This window comes from Protopterus annectens, chromosome 10.part0 (genome assembly GCF_019279795.1).
Source record: "Protopterus annectens isolate FY-2018-M chromosome 10.part0, PAN1.0, whole genome shotgun sequence".
Taxonomy (NCBI): domain Eukaryota; kingdom Metazoa; phylum Chordata; order Ceratodontiformes; family Protopteridae; genus Protopterus; species Protopterus annectens.
Genome location: NC_056744.1, coordinates 1,011,544,448 through 1,011,561,280, shown reverse-complemented (window position 1 = coordinate 1,011,561,280; position 16,833 = coordinate 1,011,544,448). Strand labels below are relative to the sequence as shown.

Sequence of the window (16,833 nt, the reverse complement as noted above, 5' to 3'; positions counted from 1 at the left end):
ACATTCAACCACTCTATATATATCTCAAAAATACCAATTAAATACACAGCATACGCGGACGACCTCAACATTTACTTTCAACATCCCTCCATTGATTTGGTAAAAATTCTAAAATCCGTTGACGAGTTCTCCGCAGTCTCAAACTATGCTATGAACATAAATAAATCTAAAATTTTCACGCTAAATCCCCTCAATCACAAGGAGATATTTTTTCCAGACTCAAAAATCAAAATAGAATACTCACTGAAATATTTAGGTGTTACCTTCTCTCATCCACACAAGGAAATGATAAAAGAAAATTTGTACAAAGTTTGGGTTAAAATAAAAAAGGACCTGGCTAGATGGGAAAAATTTAACCTCTCTCTACTATCCAAAGCATCAGTCATAAAAATGAACATACTTCCCAAAATCTTGTTCCAATTCCAGGCCATTAGTCAACATGTGACAAACAATTTCTTCCATAAAATGGAAACTACACTGAGTAAATTTCTATGGCACTCGAAAAACGTCAGAATTAGTTATAAAAAACTAACATTACCCAAAGAAAAAGGAGGACTGACCCTACCTGATTTTCAGATATACTATCACATTACTAATGGCAATCACATTGTGCATCTGACCCAATTCGACTCATCTGATAATTCCTGGTACCCTCTATGGATAAAAATATATTACCAACATTTTAATACCTCTACTGTTAACCCCAAAGCTATCCCTTTCCTTAGCAGTAAAATTCTAAGAAATCTTAACATACATCCAATAATAATCAACAAAGTAACAAGTTTTCAATTCCTTTTCTCCTCCTTAAATATAAGGAACTCTCTAATTATGGCACAAACGATACACATGAACCCTGAATTTAAATTAAATAATAATATGTTAAATCTAGAAAAATTTCCATGTATTAAAAACTGTACAGTATGGGATTTCTACCAAATAAAAAAAAAAAACCTATTGATCACATTGTTGAGCAATTAACTGCAAGCAACAAATACCGCCTGATCATTAAACAAATATTATATTTAGACAATCTAAAAACATCTGGAATAATGGTAACCATACAAGAAACTCAGCTTTACCAACAACTTATTTCCTGTCTACTACAAAAATCTAAAATGCTATCAAACACTTACAAACTAATCACATGAGCTAAAAGTCACAATGAATTATTATTTTCAAAATACTGGGGGACCAAAAATGTAAATATGTCTATGGATCAAAAATTAGCTGCGATACGCATAACCACAAAACTCACACCCTTTAAAAAACTCATATATACTCAAATCATGATTAATAACAACGCTTATCATACACCATCTTTTTTAAATAAAATAAACCCCAACTCCTCACCATTTTGCTCCATTTGTCCCAATGAAATCGCTGATACTCTACATATTTTCTGGTCCTGTAAAACTGTCTATAAACTATGGTGCTCTCTGAGAGTGAAATTGGAGAAATCGGGCTATATGAAATCCACCTTATCATGGGAAATGTCCATTTTAAATATTTTCCCCAATGTCTACACATTAGAAGCCAAACACATTATAGTAACGCTTAGCACACTACTTAAATCTTACATTGCCCTAAATTGGATTGATAGAGCTAAAATTTCCTGGTCAGAATTCAAAAATATAGCTATCAAATATGTACTGGCAAATAAGTTAAAAACTGTGAGCAAAAAGAAACTGTCTTATTTCAGGAGTTACTGGGGAAAGCTTATAGAAATTCCATCATAGATTAAGTTAAGCCAAATTATAATCCTTAACCCCTTGCTACATTCAAATCAATTTGAATTCTAGTCCCTCATCAAACCAAGCGGAGACGGAATAAAACATACACAAGCAGTAGATATGAGCTGAGTGCCAGACATACGGATGTTCGCTAACTCATGTACATTTTAACTCAAATTCACATCTTTCCATACCTTAGTGAGTGACAACCCAATGTAAATATGTGTAAATACTGTAAATAGTTCTTTAATAGATAGTACTGACTTATGTTTCATTAGTTTCTCAACATCAGTTAGGCAGTTAGTATATTTGAGCAATATCAAATATCATAGCAGCTCAATGTGAAACAAGGTTTATTAATATGTACTCTACTTCATATTATACTTTCATTTTGTCTTTTTGTAATTTTGTTACCAAAATGTTTTTACATGTACTAGTAGTCCACAATAAGTAATGTATTTTGTATTTTACTTTATCTGCCTGTGAAATGAAATTGAAATAAAATAAAAAAATTTAAATTTGAAAAAAAAAAACGAACAAACTGAAGCAAATAAAACCCACCCAAATGTGGGGCTTCACCCCCCTACCCTCCTATGCAGGGGGCTGCACTCCCCACCCCCCCAACTAAATACACCAACTCCAAGATTGCACTACAGTGGAGAAAAGGGTAAGTTCACCTCATTGCCCAACTGACTGCTTTTGTGGCGAAAACCTACGACAATCTGGATGTTCATGAATGTAAACTTTTGTCATTTCTGTCTTGCCATTTTGCAACTCAAAGTTATGGTAATTCGTTATCTTTACATAGATCTGTATATGTATGTATATATATATATATATATATATATATATATATATATATATATATATATATATATATATACACACACGCACACACACACACACACACATATATATATATATATATATATATATATATATATATATATATATATATATATATGTATATATATACATATATATATATATATATATATATATATATATATATATATATATATATATATATATATATATATATATATATATATATATATATATATATATATATATATATATATATATATATATATATATATATATATATATATAGATTCACTTTATAATCTTGAAATACTGAAAAGGTCGAATTTCAGTATCTTGAGACCATAAAGTCGAATCTTCAAAATAGCGAAAGTGCATAATCGCGAATCCGGCTAAGTCAAATTTGCGGTTATGGCTTTATATTACGCGACGTGTAGTGTATTGTGCGGATGGTGTCCGGTGTAGTGTGTGGATTTAGGTAGAATTTAAGGTGAGTGAGTGTTTTGTAAGGGTTTTGGGAAGGTGTTTGAGTGTATGTGAGTGTGTTTGTAAGTTGTACATGTGGGTTAGGGTAGGCAGGTAAAAGTATTAGTGCTTAAGTGTTGGATGTGGTGGTGTTTGTATGTGTGTGTGTGTGTGTGTGTGTGTGTGTGTGTGTGTGTGTGTGTGTGTGTGTGTGTGTGTGTGCGTGTGTGTGTGTGTGTGTGTGTGTATGGGACTGTAGAATGTCTGGGTGTGAGTTTACTGTCTTTTTCTGTTTGTACAATCTCGGAGTTAGTGTATATAAGTAGGGGGTGTGGTGTGCGCAGCCCCCCACATGGGGGGTGCAGGGGTGCTTGCCCCCCTGTTTATATGTAGTGTAGGTTTGTATATGTGTAGTGTTATGTTTGTTGTTTTTTTTTTTTGTAGTGTGGGTATTATGGTGTATGTGTGGTGTGGTGTATGGTGTGTGTTCATGATTTGAAGTTTTGTGGTTTTGGGCTGCCAGTGTTTTGTGGATTCAACTTTATGATCTCGAGATACTGAAATTCGTCCTTTCACTATTTCGAGATTATAGAGTGAATCTATATATATATATATATATATATATATATATATATATATATATATATATATATATATATATATACATGTGGATCTAGGACATTTGCTCGAGTGAGCAAATGACCAAAATCCAAACAGTCGGGCATACTTACGAGAAAGTGCTTTTCACTGAAAAGGCACTTTCGCATAAGTATGACTGTTGCCGAGCCTGTACTATGATGTGGGTAAGGGAAATTTCCCTTTTCCCCACTGTAGTGCTGTCTTGGAGGGAGAATATTAAAGTAGGGGGGTATATTGTTTCGATAAAAGCACTTTCATTAAAGTGTGTTCGGTTATTTTGGATTCGGACTTTTGCTCACTCGAGCAAACATTCTACATCCATATATATTTTTATGATTTTTAAGTATGGATTAGAGCAAAACTGCAGAAAAAATGCAGGACAGGGCAACATGACAAACATGTCTAGATTAAACAAGAATTCTGCAACAAGTACAGAGATAACATAAAGCCAGAGGACATATCCAGTGTATAGACTTATCAGTACTAAAATATATTAACAAAATTAATTTGGTTTCTATAGTAGATTTTGAGCTGTAGGCTGTCCAGCATACCTCTCAGCCTATTAGCACAAGATATGTGGACAAAGCCTAAAATAATGGCAGGACAAAGGCCCCAAAATAGAGGTATATTTAAAATATTGCTCTTATGAACTTAGACATTTGCTAGAATAACAGAATTTGGTTAACATGCATTTTATGATGGATGTATAGTCTGAAACTCAAATGTATGTTGTTATTTAGTGACTTCAGTCCTCAGTAATGTGGCAGAAAACCAAAAATTGTATGAGAAAAAGACTGAAAATATGAGGCAAAAATCTGGACATTCTGTGAAAATCTGGGCAGTTAAGATGTATACTGTCTAATGAAGAAAAGGCATGGAATATATCCTGGAAATGTATTGTGCAGGCTGTCCTTCTTTATTAATGCAACTGCAAGTGCAAAGGCTAGATTGTTGTAACATGAGTGGGAGAAATAAACTTGCAAAAAAGGGTCACCTGATCCAATGTTTATATCTCGAAACTTGTATTTGTGAAATTCTGAAAATGCATACCACAATAAATTATTTAATTTGACTCACAGATGAGAAAATAAAATTTCTATCATTAAAGTCACATAGATTTGGAAGTTTGTAAAGGAGTACTTTGTCATATATATACACTAACTGATATATATATAAACACACACACACACACACACACACACACACACACACACATATATATATATGTATATGTATATAGGTTCCCTATTAGAAGACTGAAGACCCATTCTTTCAAATGCGTCTTGGTCGAACTCAAAAGCCTGAAACGGCAAAATATCGAAGTGGCTTTTAAGCAAATTCTTTCCCTGGGAAAGAATTTGCTTGGCCACTTTGTTACTTTGCCATTTTCGGCACTGTAGTGCGGTCTCAGAGTTGATATATTTAAGTAGGGGGGTGTGGGGGGGGTCTACTTCAGATGATCGAACTTTCAAAAGTTCAACTTTCATATTATCAAGACCATGTGATCGACCTTTTGAAAAGTTCGAACATCAAATAAAAAAGTTAAAAAAAAGAAAAAAATGACCTATGAGATTTTTAGAAGGGGTCAAGCCCCTCTGCACCCTCTACACCCCCTGCTATTTATATATACCAACTCTGAGATCACACTACTGTGCAGAAAAGGAAAATCTTCCCATTTTTTACTATATGAAGATCTCAGTTAGGAATGGTCGAACTTTTAAAAGTTCGATCATATGGTCTCGGCCATATGAAAGCCGAACTTTTGAAAGTTCATTCATATGAAGGGGACCTATAGATATATATATATATATATATATATATATATATATATATATATATATATATATATATATATATATATATATATATATATATATATACACACACACACACACACACACACACACACACACACACACACACACACACACACACACTCACACGTATATTTTTCACTTTATGTGCTATATTATTTATATTTTATGTATTTATGTATTTTATTTATTTAGTCATTTGTATATATATATATATATATATATATATATATATATATATATATATATATATATATGCAAACGACTAAATAATACCTTGTTTTACATTTTTGCAGGGGAGCAAGCCCCTCTGCACCCCCACACCCCCTGCTAAATAATAGACCAACTCCGAGATCGCACTACAGTGAGGAAAATGGTAAATCTCCCAGTCTGTGCTGTACGACAATCTCCATTCAAAACGTTCAAAGTTTCAAAACTTCAACCTTATGATCTCAGCCGTTTGAAGTTCAAACTTTTGGAACTTTGAGCTTCTGAAGGGGATCCATACATACATACATACATATATATATATATATATATATCTTTGTCTTGCTGTGTGTGAAGTTTTAAGACATAGAATTAAGGCTAGGCTTTTACTAACTTGGGTGTTACTACTTTCTGCATTAGCCCTTCATTTAGGAAATATAATGAACTGAAAATCTACTTTTGTATCAGCAGTATGTAACAGCTGCCTGCTCGGCTGATGTAAGACTGCATACTATGCAAAACAGCTTCATCCTATCTCTGCATGTATTTCTAGCTGCTACCCAGGAGAAAGCATGTTTTTAAATGTGATTTGTGTTTCTAAATATATGTGTTCTTGAGGGGCATCAAGTTTTAGTGAGATACTACTGTCTTTAGTATGAAACTTCCATTAGTTGAACTTTTTGAAAATACTGTTGTAACATGACTGTATCAATGTAATGATGTGATTTTTTTTTCATACTTTGTAAATGACCAGATGACACTAGGCATTCATATTTGTTTTCACTAATGGTCAACACTATTTGAATTGCTTAAGTGCCTTGCATACTATTAAGGAAATATGCAAAATATTATAATTGTCAAACAGAAATAAAAATGGCAGTCACTATGGATGCAACACTTTGCTGTAATTTGTACTCTGATTGACCATTGGTCTCTTCTAGGCCCTGTCATTACCTGCTATCATTTGGAAACAGCTTTCAGGAGAAACAGTCAGCTGGAGAAGAGATTTCCCAGCAGTGGATTCCATGCTGGTAAGTGGAACTCCTATTAGCCATTAACAAATGACTTTACAAAACAATAAGATGTAAAAGATATATTATTTATTATTTGACTCTTGTTAACTGGGAATGGCACTACCTTCCTATTTGATTTTTAAGTATGGATTAGAGCAAAACTGCAGAAAAAAATGCAGGACAGGGCAACATGACAAACATGTCTAGATTAAACAAGAATTCTGCAACAAGTACAGAGATAACATAAAGCCAGAGGACATATCCAGTGTATAGACTTATCAGTACTAAAATATATTAACAAAATTAATTTGGTTTCTATAGTAGATTTTGAGCTGTTGGCTGTCCAGCATACCTCTCAGCCTATTAGCACAAGATATGTGGACAAAGCCTAAAATAATGGCAGGACAAAGGCCCCAAAATAGAGGTATATTTAAAATATTGCTCTTATGAACTTAGAAATTTGCTAGAATAACAGAATTTGGTTAACATGCATTTTATGACAGATGTATAGTCTGAAACTCAAATGTATGTTGTTATTTAATGACTTCAGTCCTCAGTAATGTGGCAGAAAACCAAAAATTGTATGAGAAAAAGACTGAAAATATGAGGCAAAAATCTGGAAATTCTGTGAAAATCTGGGCAGTTAAGATGTATACTGTCCAATGAAGAAAAGGCATGGAATATATCCTGGAAATATATTGTGCAGGCTGTCCTTCTTTATTAATGCAACTGCAAGTGCAAAGGCTAGATTGTTGTAACATGAGTGGGAGAAATAAACTTACAAAAAAGGGTCACCTGATCCAATGTTTATATCTCAAAACTTGTATTTGTGAAATTCTGAAAATGCATACCACAATAAATTATTTAATTTGACTGACAGATGAGAAAATAAAATTTCTATCATTAAAGTCACATAGGTTTGGAAGTTTGTGAAGGAGTACTGTGTCATATATACACTAACTGATATGGTCAGCAGCCCACATTTTAGCTAGGTCATAATATTGTCACAACAAGAGAGAATTGCTGCATACATTTAAAATGAGTGGTCTGGAAGTGCGAAGTTAAGCCAATAGCTATATGACCTACAGAGACATGGTATTAAAAGTTACAAATCACTCGCTATTAAAACTTTTAGACATTCAGTACAGGGAATGAAAAGTCTAAGACATAGGGATTTAGAAAAAGTATTCACATAATAAAGGAGCATCACAAAGAATGGCCATTCCACAAATGCAGCTGAGATGAAAAGACTTAATCTGCCGAGTCAGCCTTTGTCCCTCTGGTGGGATGGAGGAAGCCTGATGTGCTGCATTGCTATTGCCTTGCAGCGGCAAGTGACACAGCTAGCAGTAATCTGATGGAGTGTCCTCCAGCTCCACCAAGCTGTGCATCTAACAGTTAACTGCATCTCATAGATGCACAGGAGCATGTATATGCCTTAGAGATCACAAATGCCAGGCTACCTTGGTGACCAACATGTAGACTGGGGTTGCCCTTTATGGGTTCCTGGATGATAGTCTCCTTTTTAGCATTTGCCCCTAAGCCATGGGCTACTAAAGAAGGAGAGTTGCTAGTAGCCTAATTTCTAGTGAAGACCATATATTCTACTCACAAGGTCCAGCTGGTCTCAAGCAGCCTGGAGATAGTAGGAGAAGAAATGGATGATCGAATGGCTGAGGAGGGCTAATGACCAGTGGTCACAAGGGCAACATTTACCAAGAAAGAAAGAAAAAAAGAAAATGCCACAGACCATAACTGGAACAATATGAAGTCCAAAATAGCAATCACAGTTGCAGCTGATGTGAATCTTATCTAAGAAAAAGGAGTCTATTATGTGATCAAAGAGTCTCGCTGTAAACCGGGAATGGCCACGTCTGTGGATTTTTTCCTCGGGAAAACTTCAATTGGCCGTTATCAGTAATTGCCCTTTTCTTCAATGTAGAGTGATCTCAGAGTTGGTATATTTAGTTAGGGGGTGTGTGGGGGGCACAGCCCTCCACTTGATTAGTGTTTTAAAGTTTGTTTTTTATTTTACGACCACGTGAATTTTTTTTCCCCGAGGAAAAAATTTGCGGATGTGGCCATTCATGGTTTGCAGCATTCGCTGTATATTTGTCGATTATTATGTGTTCGAAGATGAGACTCCTCAATCACATAATATAGACCCAAGAAAAAGATGTCATGGAGCTATAACTCAGCATACTTTGAAGATTAAAGAAATACATTTAATGGACTTCTTCTGAAGGGGGGGTCTCTTCAGATATATTTGTGAATATATGAATGCACAGAATGTTTAGTAATATTGAAATGATTACTAGATTAGTTATTGGAGCTATGTGCTGATACCAGTTGTGTTTAAAGCTTTTATTTTTTAACAGAAATTAGGAAGGCCGCATTATTATGCAAGATGGAAACTGTTGATGATCTTCCATAAAAGGAAACTAATAGATTATAAAGGGTCGTCCTGCTGTTCTCTTGATTATTCTGATAGGCAGGCCAAGCAACTTCTCAGATAAGTACAACGGCACATTGGCTGGCTATATCCAAGAGTGGAACTGGTTGATAAATGAGTGATATTTAAAAAAAAGTTATGAAGTAGTGTGATACAATGGGGATGACTCTTTGCAGGGAGAGCTAAACGAACAGGTTTATCTATAGAGAGCTGATATAATTTCTTAAAAGTAATGTTATTAAGAGGCAGGATGAAGAAGTCTGTTTTTAATTGGCAAGCATGTTTGGTTTAGGCCTATACAGGCTTTTAACTTCAGAAAATATGGTATGGCAAAGAAAGGGCATTGCCTATTCTAAAGGGTTTTCTGCTTAAGTAAATAGGAAAAGGAAAGAATATAGTAAGTTTCATGGATAAGGTGACCTTTTTCCACTATCTATGTATTTTATTGTCTGTGTGCTGAATGAGGGGTTTACAATGTTAAACAGGAAGCACCAATAAGATAAGGAAGCCAGAGGAAATTATTTGTGCTCATTCAGCTTGTATTATATGAAGTGGTTGAATGTTGCCAGTTTGCAGTGCACATCAGCAGTGAGTCGTTAAAAGATTCATCTGGATGGTAACAGCTGAGATTTTATTTTATTTGGTTTATGATTGGCAGATGAAGTAAACATTGAACAAGTGGGCTAGGGAGGATGAAGTGGACCTAGGATGAATACATTTGTTATACTCGGCTTGAAAGTTGTTTCAGTGGCCACAAAAACATGAAGGTCAGAATATTTGCACTACCTTTAGAAGTAATGATTTTCTCAGCAGCTGATAGTACAAACTAGACAATAACATTGTTCCAGACAGTATAGTATGCTAAACTATACCATTGATTAGAATAAGTTGAGTTCAGCACCATGGTTTAAGACAAATATAAGTCAAAACAAGACTGTGCAATGATTGTAAGGTAATTTTACATTGATTGTTGCTAATGTTATTAATATGATTATTTTACATGCTGTTTCAAGGTAGATATTGTTGCATGATGTTGTAAATGATGATGTGCTTAATAAAGTTATTTTTGCAAAAAACGAAAAATTAAAATAACCTATAACTATCTGGACTACCCAAAGGTGCAGAAGGGTAATGTTTTCCTTCTGGTTTGCCTCCAGTCTGCTCAGGATACATGAACATTTAATATATTTCACAATGGAACTTGCACTGGGTATAACAACACAAATTACTTTTGTAGTTCAGAAATATAGTCTATGAAATGAAAAGCTATAGCAGAGAATTCAGTTTACCTCTCTGCTGATGACTGAGGCAATTTATGTATGACTTTGTGGAGTAGCAGGGACCTGATGCACTCCAAAAAGTGTATAGCTAGCTCATTATGTACATTTGACGCCTGTATATTGCTCAAGTTCAGCTACAGATCAGTAGTTGTTTTGGTAGCCAGGAAAGGGGATGGAGAAAGGTAGCAGGGAGATCACTGTCAGAAAAATGTGAAACAACTGTCTCTCATTCTATCAAGTGCACTCCAGAAAATTACAAATATCTTATTCTTACCTATATCTTTCGGTCATACTCCTGGAATCCTACATTCATTTTTAGATGCCTAAGCTTTTCCTGAAATATTAAGTTAAAATAACAGAAGCTTTTTGCTATGAAATAGTTGTTGGCTGCTTTTTGTTTTTCTTAATGGCTGGGTTTTTGCTCATTTTCTTGTTAGAAAAAGCAGTCTTTATTCAGTAATTGTGGTTACAGAAGTAAAATCTCACCTCCAAGACAAGGATGATCATTCCTTATTATGTTTGGTAGAAATGAATAATACCTTCAAGTATAGTACATACAGAAAACTCACATCTACTCTCTTATGAAATAGGAAAAATCATCTGAAACTGTATAAGTGAAAGATGTCATTGTTGGCTTATGATACAGCTGAGCTATCCGCATCCTTGGATCTGAAGTTGTTAACAGCATTTCTTATACAACTTAGCCCCATAAAATGCCAGATCCCCTTAAGATCCCAAACCTCAACTGCAACCTTCCTGTCCAGCTTCTCTCTGTACTTCTGAAAAGATAGATGACAGCATAGAGATGATCATTTTAAAGGTCGTTGAATCAAAATTTACCAACTAGTCAACTGAAAAAGTGTTAACGTTTAATGAGCCTAGCTTATAAGAAAATTTGTGAAAATATGCATCCTAGACCTGCTTCACAGAGAGTTTCCCCCTTTCCTGTCTATCAAAAGTTTGAGTACAGCAGTTTTACAGTGGTCCTTTTAAAAAAAAGACTTTATGTCGCCCCTTTCCCAGCTGGTTTTGCTAAGGCTAATGGTGACTCAACTCTTCTTTTTTTCTTGAGTTTAGATCATCAAGCATCTCCTCACTAGTTATTCACACTGGTTTAAAGGTTGCCAGCCTTGCCTGTGTATTACAACATTAATATCAATGCTGGAGCCACTTTTTGGTGCTCAGTACTGTGTTGTTTTTGTCAGCATTATATGTCTTGGCATTGATGTTTCCACTCTTGAGTCTCCCTGCTGCATCAGTAGTTTCAATATCATCATTGCTGATATCAGTGGACTTCTTGGCCTTGATGGTTGGATTCAGGTTTGGTACTGGAGTTGATGCTACACATTCAGTGTGCCAGGTCACACAGCAATCAGTGTTGGAGTTCTTAATACTGAGTCAGTCATCAACATCGATCTTGAGGCAAAGCTTTCAAACTACATTACATTTGGCACTCCCCACATCCATCCTGGTCTGATGTTAATACCGATTACAATGACACAGAAGTATTTTGAGGAAACCTCTGCCCTGACAGTTGTCATATAGCAGTACAGAGGCCCAAAGCCCTTTGTAGCATTCATCTACCGGATTGAACACTAAATAAGCATCTTCCTTCTCTTTGGACTCCTCTTTCTTCTGAAGATGACAAGGAAGTTAACATGCAAGAGGAGCCTTGCAGACTTTATTCTGAATCATTGTACTCTGTGTATTAATGAGGGGGAAGGCAGAGATTTCTCAGCATCTTTCCAAAAGGCCTCCAGTTTGGACTGTTAAAAAATGAGAAAGAGGAGGGATAGCCAAGTGACCCTATGACCTCCATGCAAAGGACACCACAGATGTCTTTTTGGTCAACTGGGTAGTCCTTTTGGATGGTCCCCAATTAGTGAACATGTTCAAGGTGACCATAACTTATCATACGAAAAAACATATATGATCGCTCCAGTACTCAAGAAAGCTGACCGGATCCTCTAGGTACCCACAAAATTTAAATTTTGGTCAGAGAGTACCAAAGCAGGCATTCTTGTTGTAGCATCTGGCTTTAAAGTGGCTTCCACTCCTCAAAGCCCCATGATCTGTTCCATATATGAGAAGTTCAGTGTGATATACCACCTTGGGGAGTGCTTTTACATATCCTCATCTTTCTCATTGAGGGCACTAAATTATCTGGCACTTGTATTAATGTTCCAATGAGACTTTAGATAAGATGTGTGAATTGTTAGTACATTTATTTGATGGACCAGACAGCAATAATCAGATTCAAGCCTTATGATAAGAGTCACATACACTGCTGCAGAAAATTTGTCCAGAACAGCAGGATCTGGCATTGTGATCTGCCATCATGCCTGGCTCAGGCTTATAGATTTTGCTGAGGCTACCAAGGCATCATTCATGAACTCCCCTTTCCAGGGACCTTTTAGTTTTAGCTGCAATGTAAAGGGACACATAGAAACTATAAAGAAAAAAAATAAAACTTTTCTGCTGTTGAATGCAAATTACAACCATCTCATTGCTCCTTTTCCAGATCATAATAGAACCATGCTAGATACCATGCTAGATGTGATATAGGGTATAGCAAAACAAAAAAATAAATATTGTAGTCTGGTATAATCATAATTCTTAGGGCAGCTTCCAGAGGGTTTTACTCCCAAACAGAAGGTTCTTTAGTAGTTGATGAATGGTCATGGTCTGTGAACCTATGTATATAGTAACAGCAGCAGCAACGGCCCTGAAGCCTTGCCTGATTGCTGCACTCTGGAGGCAAATGAGGGGCTGTCTTCCAGCTTTCTGTTTGGCAAGCATTTGTCAAGAACTGGTGGATTTGGACAGTGACTTCTAGGAGGGGGGAGCTTCCATTCTATCCTTGATCATGTCCCAATCATTGCCTAACTTCCCACTCTGTCAGAAATGCACTGCAAGAAGGGAGGCTATCAGTCTTCTACAAAGCCACAGCAATCCAAGAGCTTTCACAATACCAGGGCGTTACTGACCCAGCAAGAGTCAAGATATTTCTCCAGATTCTTTTTCCTGCCAAAAAAAAGACAGAGCACCTCAGAACAATACTGGAATGTAAGTGGCCTTAGCAGGTTTATCCCAAAAGACATATTTTGAATGGCCACAGTGCAGTCCATAATTCTGTACTTATCTGATAGAGATTGGATATACTGTTTGGACCTCCAATTTCTACTTCCATGACAAAATTACCAAGGAATCTAGGAGGGTTACACAGTTCTGAGTAGGGGCTAATCATTCCCAATTCAGGAATCAATTTTGACCCAGCAATAAAGGGTGATCACTGTATGCATGTTTGTAATAGCAGCCTGTCAAAGGTTGCAGGGCATCAAGGCTTTCCTCAACATAGATGCCTGTATTTTAGCTGCTCTTTCTCTTATAAACATAGTTTCTATGTGGGAGTCTATGCTAAAGCTGTTTTCCTGTTTGGGAATAGTAATAAACCTTGCAAAGTTCCAGCTAAATCCATAACAGCAGCTCACTCTTATTAACTGCAGCCTAGACACCTTAATATACAGAGCATGCGTTCCTCTATATAGGATCAATTCTGTCTAAGACAAGGTCCCTCTTCACTCCTGATATCCCAGTCAATATTTTCTTACCTTTGCTTCAAGACATTGGGTCTCATGACAGCTGCCATCCCTATGATACCAATGGAAACGTATTATATGAAGGTATGATAGTGGACCATAAGAGTCCAGTTGTCACAGTTGCTAAATCCTATGCCCCATCAGTTATGAATCTTGAGAGCTTACAAAAACACCTATCATGATGGATGCATCTCCCCAACTTTATTGCATCAGGGGACCAGTCCAGACATGTACTCAGTTGGTGGCAGTCACTGTGGAAGTGTCTGCTCTATTGTAGAGGGTGACATTATGAAAGAGAAATGGTCTAATGGGTCTGGATCCCTGTCCTGGCAAACTTACACATCAACATCCTGTAGATTAGGGCAGACCTTTGGATACTTTAAGTATTTCAGGAATTGCTACCCCAGTGTGCGATAGCCATCCACTCCAACAACATGGCAGTGGTATAATTTCTCAGAGAGCAGGAAGGAGCACACTTGTACTCCCTGGGATGAGACATTATGAGAGTTTAAGCAGTAGCTGTGTCATTCAGTCACTTTCTTGTAGTCAGCTGCATTCCGTGGGAAGACAATTTACTTGCACACAGACTTAGCCATTGTTTGCTGATGCCTTACTAATAGGCCCTTGGCTCCCAGTGGTGTAAAAACATTTCCGTCAGTGATGCTCGCCTAGATAAAATTACCTCACAAGTCAGTGCCATCTGCAGCAGCATTTTTGTAATTCCTCCACTTGGAAATGGCCCAAGATGCCCTGAGCTAGAAATGCACCCTGGACTCCTTTATGCTTTTACCCACTCACTTTAGGATATCTATCTGTTTGAGCAGCCTGCAGGTTTTTTTCCCCGAGTTAAATTTTTTTTCTTGGAAAGTTCCCTTTCTAGTGGTGATCACTGCAAGCAGGAGGATTTCTGACTTGTAGGATCTGTTAGCGGACCCCCCCCCTCCCATTGTATCTTTTACAAAGACAAAGGTTCTCTATGCCTTAATCCTTCCTTTGTGCCCAGAGTTGCTACAGAATCCATCCTCAGTCAAAGCCTCCAGTTTTCTTTTCTCAGTCCTCTAACAAAGGAGAATTCATTTTTTGCTGCAAGGATGTGCACTTTCAGTTGAGGTTTTATATCTATAAGTCTGGGTCTGTTAGACAGGGCTCACATCTCTTTATCTCTTTCTCTAATAAAAAAATCTAAAGTTTCTAAACTGCATTCTGTGTTGTAAATCTAAGCAGAATAAACAACTTCTTTCAAATGCAAAGCCTCATTCTACAAGACAAATAGCTACTTTATTAGCTTTTTCCCATAATATAACTCAGGATTATATTTATGCAACAGCTACCTGGTATTTTCTCAACACTTTCACAAGGTACTATGAACTGGTTGGGTTGTCCAGATCTACATCTTATTTTGGGAACACTCTTTTAAGGGGTATCTTGTCATACAGGAGGATTAGTTTGAAATGTTGTAGTTCTTTTACTGAGGGTGAACCTTCTTATACCAGGTACGTAAGTTATGTATATACTATAACAATATCTCTGGATTAGCAGGTCTAGCCTCAATAATACACCTGGCCTATTTTTCCTCTTCTCTCCAGCAGGGGTTCTAGAGATATAATGCTAAATTATTGTCTGGGTGGCTGCGGTGGTGCAGCAGTTAATGTTGCCAGCTCACATCAAAAGGTTCACTGGTTCCTCGGCTGGGGTGCATTCTGTACGAAGTCTGCATGTCCTCCCTGTGGTTGCGTGGGTTTCTTCCACGTGCTCCGGTTTCCTCCCACATCCCAAAGACATGCTGTAGGTGGATTGGTTACTCTAAATTTACCCTAGACGTGAGTGTGTTCATGTGTGTGCCTTCTGTGGAAGGTTGGGTGCTGTGCTGGCAACTCGACATTGTAAAAACTCCACTGTGAATCATGAGCGGACAGGTGATCCGCTGAGGTGACCCCTAACTGGGAAAAGCTGAAAGAAGAAGAAGAAGAATGCTAAATTATTGTCGAATTTGCAGGACTCACAACAGAATTGGAGAGGAATGGCATCTTGGTGCATTCTAGTGTATGACCATTTTCTCTAGTATCATGTAAGTGTCCAGTAGTTTGTGAATCGCTTGGTTTAGGCAATGCTAATATAAATATGAAAATATTGTGTAGTGTCATAATAACTAGCAATGAAATCTCAAGTGTCATGCATTCTATGCAAACAGGACAATGTATTTTTCTATCTCTTACAATGGCACTTTAGATAATGACCATCAATAACTTGTAGCTTACTCATCATCATCTTCTTTCAGCTGTTCCCATTAGGGGTCGCCACAGTGGATCATCTGTTTCCATTTCTTCCTGTCCTCTGCCACACCAACCACCTGCATGACCTCTCTCACCACATCCATAAACCTTATCTTAGGCCTTCCTCTTTTCCTGTTACCTGGTAGCTTCATCCTTAGCATCTTTTCCCCAAGATACTCCACATCCCTCATCAGCACATGTACAAACCAACGCAATCTTGCCTCTCTGGCTTTGTCTCCAAACCTTCCATCCTGGGCTGACCCTCTAATATACTTATTCCTAATCCTGTCCACCCTCATCACACCCAGTGCAAATCTTAACATCTTTAACTCTGCCACATCCAGCTCAGACTCCTGCCTTTTTGTCAATGCCAGTGTCTCCAACCCATATAACATAGCTGGTCTCAGTACCCTCTTGTAGACCTTCCCTTTCACTCTTACTGGTACTCGTCTGTCACAAATCACTCCTGACACTCTTCTCCACCCACTCTATCCTGCCTGTACTCTCTTCTTCACATCTCTTCCACACTCACCATT

The 16,833-nt window shown here is 36.9% G+C and overlaps 1 protein-coding gene across 1 annotated transcript in view; it reads left to right on the top strand.

The window, feature by feature from the left end:
* The window catches only part of LOC122813454 (E3 ubiquitin-protein ligase HECTD3-like), a 699,643-nt gene that overhangs the window by 539,591 nt on the left and 143,219 nt on the right, over window positions 1-16,833 (top strand). Inside the window, exon 15 of the mRNA XM_044085769.1 lies at window positions 6,622-6,711. Within this exon, the coding sequence (XP_043941704.1) occupies window positions 6,622-6,711 (90 nt within the window). The remainder of the gene's footprint in view (window positions 1-6,621; window positions 6,712-16,833) is intronic.